This window comes from Aplidium turbinatum, chromosome 14 (genome assembly GCF_918807975.1).
Source record: "Aplidium turbinatum chromosome 14, kaAplTurb1.1, whole genome shotgun sequence".
In the NCBI taxonomy this organism is placed as follows: Eukaryota; Metazoa; Chordata; class Ascidiacea; order Aplousobranchia; family Polyclinidae; genus Aplidium; species Aplidium turbinatum.
The window spans coordinates 4,091,222-4,104,838 of record NC_137485.1 but is presented as its reverse complement, the minus strand read 5'-3'; the positions used below and the strand labels follow the sequence as shown (position 1 = coordinate 4,104,838).

The window sequence follows — 13,617 nt, the reverse complement described above, 5'->3', positions numbered from 1 at the left end:
TTTTCCATAGTACGTACGTAATAGGAACGCACAAGCTAATCATATAGGCTAGTAAGCATTATACAAAAAAGGTCAACTGAATTATTAAGCAAAAAAAGCACAGGCATCGATTTAGGTCGATGTTTTTTCCCCTGTTTTTGATTGGAGAGTACAATCATCCAACGAAACTAGATTAGAATGGTAAAATTGAAGTTAGCTGCTTTCCACTTTTAATTATGCATGTACTCGTACTATCCAGGAAAAACAGACAAGCAATAAAATAATATCTGTTCCAATCCCTGCAGGTTCACAAAATTTCACAATATTTTGCAATTTTGCATCAGTAACTGTCAAATGCCTTGAAAAGATGTCGACTCTGTTACACCACACGTTTAAAAAGCTTTCAAATGCGCTGACTCAAAACACGTGTTGCCTCGCTTTGAAATTGTAGTTTCATAAAAGCGTGGAATGTAATTGATTGATTCAAGAAATATGGAATCGACGACAGAAAGCAGAAAAACCTTAAAAAATATAAACAATACTATCGAAACTAATGAGCTAATTAACTTAGTTTAACTTAACACTGATATTATGCACATGTTCATTGTTTGTATTGTTGCAGGCAAGTGTCAGTAGGGTCAATATATGATATATATAGTTTGAACCAAAAAAAATCCTACAAAAGGTTTTTCAACGTTTTTTTGTAGTATTTATCATCAAGAATAACATTTTAAAATATTAGGAGAAAAACAATTTTTGACAATTTTTATTGAAAAAAAATAATCTTGTGTTTTTCAACATTTTGTTATTTAATAACTTACTGTATAGGCAGGTTCACTATGTCAATATAAAGAGTTTCGTTCAAATTTTTGGGAGATTAGCAAACCAATACATTTTCGGAAAGCTTAGACCATGATGAATCCGAAAAACGTTGATTGCATTTGCAGAAATGTCCGCATGGCCGTCATTTTTAATTTTCCAAATGGCCGCCCCAAAATATACATTTTGCTCTATCTCGGCTCTTAATAAACTTAGAAACTTCATTAAACATGCTAACCCTATGTTTTAAGGATCAAGGAATCCATTACAAGCATACCAAGATGCCTAGCGTTAACTACTTTCCAATTATCCGCCATATTTCTTTTCAAAATGGCCGCCGAAATTATATTTCATTATATTACTACAGCAACAAACCTAACGTAGAAACAGCAACAAACTTAAAGTGGCAATGGGCGGGACATGTAGCAAGAATGACAGACAACAGATGGGTCAAGATAACCACAGAATGGACACCAAGATATGTAAGAAGAACTAAAGGGAGACCAAAAAGAAGATGGCGTGATAACATAGAAGAAAAAATTGGCATCACCTGGATGAGAAGAGCAACAGACAGAACAATGTGGAAACATATGTGGAGGCCATCAGCCAGCAGTGGCATGACCGGGTGATGATGATGATGATAATATAACTACTTACTAGTTGAGATATAAACTTTATTCAACAGGCTAGTGCTAAGTTATGTTGAATAAGGAATTCTTTAAAAGCCAGCCTGCACATCACTGTCATAAAGACAAAAGAAAAACAATTCCATTTTCTAACAGCTGTTGTCATTTGCTATGCTTCGTCTGTCACGTCTTTCTCAGCATTGAAGTTAGCAGTGGTGCTTCGTATTAGTTTGGTTGTCTTGTACAACATCTTGGTTTCGTCCATTTCACTGCCTTAACTTAGCATCATAGACGTGTGAACCACTTCTTCACAAGCTTCAGGGTTGTGTAGAACAGATGGCTTTCTTCTGTCTTTCTGTCTCACTGATTTGATATTTGGCAACTCTGAAAAAATATCCTTCAGCCACTGCCGTGTCAATTTCGGTTTGTGTTTCTCTGCCTCTTTTTTGCCTCCAAGCATGAAAATATAAGTGTTGTCAATGTCATCCATGGGAAGGTAAGCTTGCTTTGCTGTATGAATCTCAACAGGATTGATCAATTCGATCAAGCACGCCATCTGCATTGGTAACTCATTGTTATTAGACTTGTCTGTCACTGGCTCCATCTCTGAGGACATGAAACACATGCCAAATCCAGCAGAGCTTGTGGTATCTTACATTTATCGCATGGGGATCACTTGGACATATCGCATTACTCAACCTTGTCATTAGTTCCGGATCCTGAGTAATTTTCACAGTTTGCCTGAGTGTTCTCCCCAAATTCTCTGTTCGGACTTTGTAGAGAGATTGCCATCATCTACCTGACAGAAGCACTGGTCTTTTGACAGAGGCTCTGTTGCAGATCCTAGTGAATGGTGCTGCTTTACCTGATATGCTCGCATCCATTTCCGAGCTTGTTCGTGTGTGTCCTCGTTTTTGGAGGCATATTTTCCTGTTGGCATGGAATGTTGAAATCGATCCCTCGCTCGTTGTATTGATACCTGATTGGTTGCACTGAAGTAACTACTTTTCAGTTTTGGAAAAGTACACATAGACTGTCGTAAACGTTACACCAACCCCATCGATACACAGCTTAAGAAGAACAGAGAGGAAAGTGGGTCCTGCGTCAGGAGGAAACAAAGTGTTCGAATTCTTGATGGCAACTTCGACAGCAAGACTGATTGTTCTTTTTTTTTGTGGAACTCGAGTTCTCACGGACAGACCTAGCTTTAGTTTCGTTAAAACAGATGTTTTTGCAAGGACTACATTAGAGTGTTGGGAGAGACGTTCTGACGATTGGTCATTCGCCGTGAAAGGTCATATTGAATATTACGGTGGCGATTTGGATGCTGCAGACTGTTTATATCATCATTCTTGTAGTGTTAATTTTAGATATGGATTTAACGTACCATTGCAATACGGCAGAGTACCTGAGGGAAAATCTGGGCGACCGAAGGATGTTGAACAGGACCAGGCATTTTTAAAGATTCAGACCTCAGATCTAAAATGAAGGAGTTTTTTTGCAAATGATGATTGCCTTTTTTATGGATCACAATATCTGAAAACCCAATTACATAAGCAATACGGTGAATCTATTTATATAGCTGAAGGTCAGGGCCTTCACGACATTGTCACTAGGAGAGAGAAAATATCCAAAATTCTCCGATCTCATTACCTAAAGACAAGGCATGAGGATGATGAAGAGTCACAAAAGAGAAAAATAATTAAAACTGCGGCAAGGATCATCAAAGGTGAGATCAAAAATGGTGTTCCATCTGTTAATGATCGCTATCCAAGCACAGACGCACTCAATCTCGGTCCTGTTCTAATGTACTAGCCTGAAACTTTGCGAACACTGTTGAGTTCCTTATTTGTAGGAAAGACACAAAGCAAAAGGTTGCAAGTATTAGCCAAGCTATTGCCCAAGCTGTCAGACCACGAGCGGTGATTGCACCATAGAAAATTGGTTTTGCTGTTCAAGGACATCATTTGTACAGGTCTAGATTTCTTGATACTTTACACAATATGGGATATTGTTCTTCTTACGCAGAAGTCCAGAGGTTTGAAAAGAATGCAGCTGATTGGGTAGTGTCAGAATCCATTGATCCAGAGAACATATAGACCTACTCGAAAGTACAATGTTATTTGTAGCTGACAATGTTGATCATAATATTATTACCCTGGATGGAAAGGGGACTTTCTACGAGATGGGAATGATTGCTGCCTTGAAAGCAAACTGAATGATTCCAAGGCACAACCACCCACAACTCAACATTACAAAGAAGGCTAGGACTGAAATCAAACAACTCCACTTTGCCAATAAAGCGCGTCGTGACATCTTGTTTCAAGATCTCCCCAGATTTCTTGATTGTGATGACAGGATTGACATGTTGTGGAAGCTTTCATTCAATTTCATGCAAACCCTGCCCAACTGGCAAGGTATGATGCATATTCTTCACCAAGGGAACGATCATCCTGGCCAGTCGTCGATAGTGTTTTTGCCAAAGTAAAACATGTATTCAGCGGATAAAACGTGCATTCTGTCCACAGTAGTGTATGTATCCAATATTGCCTTCAAACATCACGTTCCAGTAGTGATCACATTCAATCAGCCACTGTACTGGAAAGCTACCGAAATCATTGCTGAAAAACATTCCGAAAAACTCAACACTACGTCATAGATGGAGGTTTACTGCTACAGCGGCTACCATGGAAGAGGGGAAAACCTACGGATCCACTGCACAATCATATGCAAAATTTACGACTCGGCGTTATCAAAGGGCAACATTTTTTTACGGGTACCTAGGAGGACCAACAATCAAGGACAACACACACCAGAGGATTGGAAAGAATGTGCATGCAGTCATCAGCTTTACGGTAGAGACAGTGTTTGATGGAAGGAAGGATGAGTTTCTCTCAAGGGACATGAACAAACAAAAATGATTGACCTGATCAGTAAAACACTTCGGGGTAAAGGCTGCAAAATGATTAATGCCCCAGGGAATGCTGATGTTCCGATTGTGAAGGCTGATGTTCTTAGTGCAGTGTCACACTCGACAACGTTGATTGGAGAAGACACAAATCTATTGGTCCTGCTTCTTCATTATGCGCAACAAGCAAACAAAGATCTATATTTCCGTTCCGACAAGGCAAATGCTGACAAAGTGTATCATATAAACGAACTGAAAATGGTGATGGGTGAAGAATTATGTTCCCAGTTACCTTTTCTACATGCCTACACACAGGATGTGACACAGCATCAAGAATCTTTGGTGTGGGTAAGAAATCTGTCTTTCGTAAGCTGGTGAAGGGTGATGCTTCTCTGAAAGACTGTGTCAATTACTTCCTTCTTCGAAAGCAGATAGCAGCATCCATTGTGAACCAAGGTTGTCAAGCGATGGCTGTGATTTTTGGGGGCATGCGGACGGATTCCCTCTCGTCATTGCGCTACAAAGCACTAAGAAAAAAAGTAGTTTCTTCCCAATCATTTGTGACACCAGAACGCATATACCACCTACTGAGTCATCAACAAACTTTCACTATCTAAAGGTTTACTACCAAACAATGGTCTGGTTAGGACAAGAGAGTGATATGGAAACTTGCAGGTGGCGTTGGAAACTTTAAGGCAGTCAGTTTGTGCCAACAGAGTCGGAAATGAATGAGGCCCCAGATTGCCCCTTGAAGATTATCCACTGCAACTGCACAACTGCCTGTAGAACTGCCAGGTGTAGCTGTAGGCAGAATAATCTACCTGTACCTTAGCATGTGGACAGTGCCAACTTGATGCCTGTGACAATACGTACAATCAGTCATTACTGGATGAAGATGATGACCAGGACTTATTAATCAACTTAATGTAAATAACTTAATAAGCGGTGTGTGATTCTTATACTGCCAGTGTTTCACTGTTGGTTTTGTTTCCTATAAGTCGTTCCATTAACTTATAAGTCTAATGAGTTACTTTCATTTTGAAATGTTTTAATAAATTCCTTACCACCTAAAACCAAGGCATAGACTCCAGAATTAGAGCTCTAGCATGAATATTAAGTGAATTACTGTCATTATACTGTTTTGGCGGCCATCTTGAAAATGACAACTTTCCAATGCTCTGATTCTCCTAGATTTTTAATATATTATTCTTGATGATAAATACTACAAAAAAGCGTTGGAAAACCTTTGTAGGAATTTTTTGGGGTCAAACCATATATTGATCTGACTATGTGGTTAAGCGTGCTTATGCTTGTTTGTTAGAATACTATCATGTCTGCGACTGCGTCTGCTGTTTCTCGTCGTCAGTGTCTAAATAACCCGAATTTCTTTTATTTTATTTGCAACAGTTTTACTATTTCTAAGCCAAAGAAAAGATGTCAGTGCAAAATTCCCGTCTTTTCGGTGTTAATTATTTTTATTAAATTAATTTAATAAATTTAATAAATGATTTCATAAATTTATTAATTAATAATTGCTACATTTATAGCACTAGATGAAGACAATATGGTTTTTTAAACGGTTGTTGAACATGAGTTTAGTACCTACTGTACTTTTTGGGATGTTTATTTTTTGACTACATTTCTTTTTTTATTTCCACAATTTGAGAACATCTGGGAAGTCTCAGTGTTTGCGAGATTTGACAGTAGCCTACTGTCAACTTTTACATAAAATTGTCACTACATTTTTCTTCACCTTTAATTGAGATTGATTTTCTTTTATTGTTTCAAATACACACTGTTCAGTGTTCACCTTTCCCAATGCTTTGATCCAGTCATCAAGACTGATGTTTCTTGGTACATTTTCCAACCCTGGAAGCACTGTTAGAAAAGAACATGTAAAGCCGAAACAAAATATCAGCTAAAATTTTTACAACATGACATTGAGAGCAATATTAAAAAGCAATATTGCAAACAAGTAAAAATGTATGAACGGATGTTTACTCTCAGAGTTAAAAGTACTACTAGCATTTCAATCTTATAATGTATATATCAAAAAAAGACAAAACTGTAAGGCATTTTTGATACATTTATTGTAAATAAAATCATAGTTTATCGATACCATTTAAACCATTAATTACAATACACCTCCCTCCCATTGTACATTGAAGTTATGAATACTTCGGTGACTAAGCAATGGCATTGTCCAATATCTTACTTGTGATGTTGTAGATTGTTGTCCCTCCAAAATTTGGTTGAACCAAATGTCCACCAGACACACCTACACTAAGTGCATTTCCTAGATGCACGTTGCCTCCATGTCTTCCACAGCTAAAAATGCATAAAACGAAAGTAAAACGGAAATAGCTACTGGAGGAAACTTTGCTCATGTTCATTTGTTGCTAAGAAACTTTAAAAGTTGAGCAATTTTTTTACTCTTTTAAGGCATCAAAGAACATTAGTCTGATTTAAAGTCAGAACTACTTCTTACAGTTATATCTTCATCATATTAATATATGCCTCACTGTTCTATTCAAGCTTTGTTTTCTGTTATTTTTAAATTTTATTCTACCTAAAATTGCAACACTAGTTCAGTCTACTAACAAGTAAGTGTACCTCCACTGGCCAGCTATTTTCCGGTCCTAAGCCCGGAAAATAGGGATATTTAGTGGAAAAAGGGGCATTCTGCTGTTAAACCTATGCCAAAACGTCAATGGAGGTACAGAATTAATCTTTTACCAATGGGTCTAGGACTTATCCGGAAAGTTATGTCTAGCAACATGGTCGTACAACTGTGAGAAGCGTTACGGCTGTTTTACCATGGACGTGTAAGGTTAAAGCAGATAGCCTAAACAGAAAAAAGCAGTAAAAGCAATATATGAAAGCAAGAATTTAATATTTGGAGTATCAATATGGTAAAATGGAAGTATTTACCGATAAAGGTAGATAACTACAACGCAAGCCACAACAGAGACCAGTGAAGGCACAGAAGCCTGGTTAGTGAAAAATTATATTAAGAAGAGCACCAGACAGAGTTTGCCAAGAAGGTAAAAAAGGCCGTTTGTGAAAAAGAAAGTCTGCACTTGGATGGTCTTCTACGAAACCGTGAAAGAAACTGCAAAGGATGGGTTGGATACATATAGCTAAGGAGGATCAGAAAATAAAGAAAAAACATGGTAGTGAAATGAGGATGTGCAGAATTTGTCACGAAACAGAGTGAATGCAAGTTACTTGAACAGATTTAATCTAACATTCCTAACTACTTCTGCGTAAAAGACTGGAAACAAGTAAAACGTGTTGTGGGGAAAACAAAGACTGCAGCAAATAAGGATATGAATAAGCCGCTTCAAAATAAAAATAAACAATTGAACCTAACTCGATTGTTCATGTAAAAGAATAAAGATCCTCGAGATGTTACCAGTTAAATAGTGAAACATATGAACTAACATGTAACAAAGGAAGATGCATAAATTCTGGTAAGTTTGGACAATACTATCAACAAATAAGAAATGTATGGTAAAACACAAAAAAAATGTGACAATCGACCAAGCAGCAGATGAAAGTGTAGTTGAGGTCGTGCAAAAGCAGAAAATGAAAAGACGATAAGCAGTTGTACTAGACGATATTTCAAGAGAATTTTAAAAGATCATGGAAGCGACAGGAATAAAATAACTATGCAATTTTAAAGACATAATAGAACATGCCAGACGACTTGAAAAGTAGCAAGTTGATGTCAATTTTTCAAAAGTTTCCTTATCACAAAAACATTTTGGTTTCATCCAGGAAAGGAGCTCGTGAGGCACATTAGATCTAATACAGTATTTGCGTTGCGTTAGCTGATGGAAAAAACACAAAAAAACAAGATTAGCATTGCATTTATTTATTAACCCAGAGAAAACACATTATCAAGTAAAAAGGAGAGATATGTCTTGCAACGAAGAAAGTAAAAGAGATCTATGTCCGTCTAATTCAAGATTCTTACCAAGAAATTAAAACATGAGCGAGGCGTTGAGAGAGAGAGAGAAATGTTTTTGATTTGCCTTTCCAGCACGAGAAAAAATCGAGTAATGACACAATATAATACATAATGTAGAAATATCTGGCAGCACCGAATAACTTTGCGGTTTTCTTGTCGAGATGTGCTGCCAATCATCAGGTAAACAGCAATAGTATCCTGTCATAAAATTGACTACATCACATTAAATTGACTATATAAAATCACTACATGAAGCGCATATAAAGGTTCATAATCAGCAGCACAATTTTATACAATTAGGCCGACATAGTCAGTTCACGAGTAACATCATTAAAATAATTGATAAATTTATCCTAAACTACTTAGGAAATTTCACAGTTGGCGACATTGTGTGCTATAAAGTGAACAGCATATCGAATTGGTATAAGCAACGTCACGCAATCAATTCTTTTTTGGGATGTAAAAGCGAAACCAAGGGTTATAGTAAATGTTACATGCACAATACACATTTTCATCCATTTGGTTACGAGAAGGTTATTCAGAACAGTCAAGTAAAAAGTTTTTATAGTGTTTTTAAAAAGAATACATGTTATGCAAGTTCTTTATTGTTTGGTTAATGTCAGTCCAAATTTTAATCCCTCGATGAGGCAGCAAGTTTCGTGCAAAGGCTTTGTTTAATTGTGAAGAAAAAATACAGCTTTATTTAATTGTCTGGTGTTGTGAGTGTGCACATTCTGAATTTTGATTAATTGTTCTTGAAAGACTCTTGGAAGATTGTTAATGATAAGTTGATGCATAAATTTGGCAAGTTTCAGTTTGTAAATATCTTTCCGTTTTAAGAATTGTAATGACTTTTATAGATTGCTGAGGCGGCAAAAATTAAAATTTGTTGTCATTGTGCGAACAACATTGTTGAGTCTAACGTCAACTTCCTCTGTTAGGGAACATTTGTGGATTTTAGATAACGGTCGCACTTTATCAACGGACAGCACTTGGTCGGTTCTTTTATTCTTACATAAGACGAGGCATCCAGAGAAGCGTCATATGACATGCCGTTTGTATAGAACGCTTTGTTTTGTGCGAGAACAGGGAAAGACATGAAATATACTCTGGAGAATCGGAGAAAAGCTATGGGGAATAGAGGAAAAAATTAGAATATCTTTAATATCTATATGTCAGTACGTAAAGGAGTTTAAATACTTTTGTCCTACAGATCTTGAGTAGAGAACAAATTGTGATAAAGCGGCTACGACAAGATGACAGGCGAAATGACGAGCATGAAAAAAATAGCAGGAATAATGTGTGACCGAAAGATACCCCAAAAGTTAGGGAAAGCTATTTAAAGCAATGGTGGAGACGCGCAGTTGCGAAACTATGGAAACTAAGTCATGGAAATGTTGGCCGTGAAAAAGAACAGAAAGGAAATATTCAAGAGGCCGAAATGAAAATGCTGCTATAAACTGTGAGGTTGATGAAACTAGACTAACTGAAAAAAAATATTGTCAGAAAAAAGTAGAAGTCGGAAATCTGAAAGATGAACTGAAAAGACACGTTTTATAATCTTAGATGGTTGGAACACGTGGCAGAGAAAGATGAGGATTGTGTTGGAAGGAGAATGAGGATATTGTAAGTTGGAAAGGAAATCAAGGAATACTAAAAAAAAGATAAAATATTATAAAAAACCTCGAAACAATAGGATGGGAAAAAGATCACGCTTCTGACTTGTGATGTGGAGAGCTGCAATCCACACCAGCGACCTCAATTGAAGTGAACGAAAAAAGCTCAAACAAGATGAAAAAGTTCAAGCTTGCCAAAATGAAACCTTGTGCTTGGCATGTGTGGATCATCATCTACAATTGGCATCTGTTTTTCCCCAGGTGTTACGTTGATGAATGACGATTCTTCGTCATTTCTTTCTTCAGGTGTGCTGCTGATCGAGGTTGATTCCTCATTATCTCCTCCAGCATACTTGTGCAACAAATCTAGCGCACGCTGAGAAGAATTCTCGGCAGATGATATTTCAGATGAATGCTGAAATTGAAAATTTTGTTTATATCAACTAGTTATCAATCTAACTTTTTCTGATTGTCACAATCAATATGCATAACTAAGGCAGTAGGTTACATTCTACAGTATGTTCTTAGTTATATACTTTTTTGATTGCGTAAGTCTCACTGCACTAGCTGTTATGGTTGAATATTTGTCCAAAAATATCTTTTTGTCTAAGCAATGCGTTACCGGCATTGCCAACAAACTTCTTAAAAATTTTACAGTTTTTTAGCTTAATTCTGAAAACTTTTTTAAGTTGACAGTACACTCTGACATTTTAAATACTGTTGAATGTGAATCATCATGTATTCTCTTCTTTGTTCTTAGAATTAAATACGCATGAACCGATGTAAACCTGACGCACGTTTTCGGGATTAAGTATTATACTCTGACCAGTAGTTGAGTTTGTAAGCCATTTCAGCACTGTTGCGGTTGTACAAACTAGTGTAATGTTAGCAAGGGATTAGTTATTCTTGGTTTATCTACAAAATGAGGCACATCAACCCTCTTCTGTTTTCCAATAGCGTTCCGCATGCCCCGAACCCAAACGAAATGTATGCGGATATTTTCAAATCCTTTTGCACTCAAAAACTTGAAATACGATTGGAAAAACAATTCCTATAAAAACATTCATCTTCGTCTGAAAACCCAAAATGAAAATAAGATCCACAAGATTGACCAACATGGAAAAAAATTTTGCTTGGAACGAAATTCTTCTGAGAAACAAGAAAATCAATTTCCTCCTTCCACCTCACCTGTCTTTCACGTCCTATCGGATAACTTATAAAAGATACAAATGGAGAAAATTTGAAAATTATTACAATCCGATACAATACCAATAAATTGCAAATTCTGCCGAAAACATGGTGACAATGTGGCCCACGTCCTCACTGGGTACACTTTTGCATTAGAATTTTGAGAGCGCTTGAAGCAACAATTGTCTGACTTAATCAACAAAGACATCAAAATAACAAAGGACATGATCCTCTACAATCAATTCCCCAGCGTACAAAAAAAAACACAGTAAAACCCAATACTTTTGATTATGATGAATGTCGCCCAACATAAAGCTTCATGCAAAAGAATTTATCTCTGGTTATTGGCAACACCCTCATATGGAGGACAAAACGGTTCACCATCTAAGCCCTGTGGGTGATCATGACCAAAACAAAAGACATGACCAACAAAGCATAACAGTCCTTTATCATCTGACATTTCCCTTTCTTCTAAACCCCCTCCTACGGTCATAAGAAAAAAGAGCCAGTCGATACTCTCTCTTCAATCGTCTCTCTCAGCCGTCCTTTATGATAGGGACGACTGATTGCAGCAGTGGGTCTTATTTTTCCACAAGCCGGCCCATCCAAAGAATACTCTGGGATCAGCAAAATCTATCCTTCCTCTGACCGCCTCTCTCTGGCATCTCTTCCAAATGAGATTTCAGACCGCAATGGACCTTTCCACAAGCAGATGGCCTTCTTTAAAAGGACATCAAGAAGAAGCACACACAAAAACAAACTGAAATTAAATTAAATTAAAATTAATTCTCTGCCAAAACGTGCTAGTTCTCGAGCTTGACCCGCCACCTCCTAGTCTGCTTCAACATCAGCAAGAGGAAAGTAGAGACAGGTAGATAAGCTTGAGGCAGTCAATAACCTTTATTTTATACACCCAAAAATTACTATCTACAACGGTGTGTCCCTTTGATCAGGGTAAGTCCCTCGCCTCCCTGGTAGGTATCTTCCTTGCAAGTATGGTGTGCTTGCTGAGTGTTTGGCTGTGTGGACGGCTCCCGGAGCGGATGCATTAATGATGAGTGAGATAACAATTCCATTTTATATGGAAAATTGTAAACCTGCAAGGTAGCTTATCCATCTTGAACTCTGAGCGTTGCGGGAAAAAAAATAGTTTGTGATTTTCTTTGGGTGGGTGGTCGTCTACATCGAACTTCCTTGCCATTCAATGTAAAACATTTAATTATCATGCCACCAGATCACCACATTACAAGATTGCTGATACAAAATTATCATGAGCTGGAAGGGCACAGTGGAACTCTACATGTTCTTTCTACCATAAGAGAAAGGTAGCCTACTGGATCATTTGCGGACAGTCTGCCGTTCGATCAACATTACGTCTCTGCATAACGACGACGCTTTCAGCATGCTAAGGTTGGTGAACAGATTATGGCACCTCCACCAGAATTACGTGGCACCCCCAACTATCCTCCCTTTAACTGGACAGGCATTGATTACATGAGGCCGGTATATGTGAAGTCCGGAAGAAGTACTCCAAAACGTTACATCTGTGTTTTTACCTGTTTGAACATAAAAGCTGTACATCTTGAAGTTTCCCATGCCGTGGACACAAATTCATTTTTGCAAGCCTTTCGAAGGTTTACAGGCAGACGATGTAAACCCTCGCATGCTTGCAGTGACAATGGCACCAAATTTGTTGGTGCGGAAAGAGAGCTTCGTAACGCTTTTCAAAAGTGGAACCAAAGTACCATGCACAATGCTATGTTGAAACAGGAAATAGCATGGCACTTCAACCCACCTGCGGCAAGTCATCAAGGAGCGTATCATCCGAACTGTCCGTAAGGTTCTGTACGCTCTTGTCCAAGACAGATTGTCCAAGACAGACAGACGTTATTGTAGAAGTAGAACACATTCTCAATAACCGTCCAATCACAGCCATGAGCGATGACTCCAGGGATGAATCTCCTCTCACTCCTAAAATGTTGTTGACTGGTTGTATAAACAGTAAACACAGACACTACTCCGGGTGCTTTCATTATGGATAACGGGTATCGTAAATCCTGGAAATTGGTTCAACACTTGGCCGAACAGTTCTGAGCACAATGGTTAAAACAATATCTGCCTGTTCTTCAGTCGTGTTCTGAATGGGCTGTTTAACGCAGCATTTTTCAATCTTGATTTGAAATTTTGCAACCTAAGGATATGTTAGAACACAAATGTAAGATGTAAAAAGTTTAGTGAAACAATGATTTCCCACAATGAAACAAGTAAAAAATATCAGGGTTTGAAAATAATAGTAAAAAACCTAAACGCTTCCCTTGAGGACTGTCTGTGGGTCTCGGGCGGGCTGGGGAGTGTACAAGAGCCGGTCCGCCGCTCTTTGGTGGGGCGAGGTGGATCTGTCGTGGAGAGTGGGGCCACCGTAGCGCGGCTTCCGGTGAGTGGACCAGTAGTACAATCACAACTGCCCTCAGAGGTCGGTAGAGAGGAGGTTCACCAGGAAGTGTTAGG

General features: G+C 38.0%; 1 protein-coding gene across 1 annotated transcript in view; it reads right to left on the bottom strand.

Moving 5' to 3' along the window:
* Nucleotides 1-13,045, bottom strand: part of LOC145782815 (uncharacterized) — a 56,039-nt gene extending 42,994 nt beyond the window's left edge. Inside the window, exons 1-6 of the mRNA XM_082594582.1 lie at nucleotides 12,905-13,045; nucleotides 10,128-10,336; nucleotides 6,548-6,660; nucleotides 6,086-6,210; nucleotides 2,290-2,403; nucleotides 1,789-1,980 (exon numbers count right to left, since the gene is read on the bottom strand). Coding sequence (XP_082450708.1) covers nucleotides 1,789-1,980; nucleotides 2,290-2,403; nucleotides 6,086-6,210; nucleotides 6,548-6,660; nucleotides 10,128-10,336; nucleotides 12,905-13,045 — 894 coding nt within the window. The remainder of the gene's footprint in view (nucleotides 1-1,788; nucleotides 1,981-2,289; nucleotides 2,404-6,085; nucleotides 6,211-6,547; nucleotides 6,661-10,127; nucleotides 10,337-12,904) is intronic.
* Nucleotides 13,046-13,617: the final 572 nt, after the last annotated feature.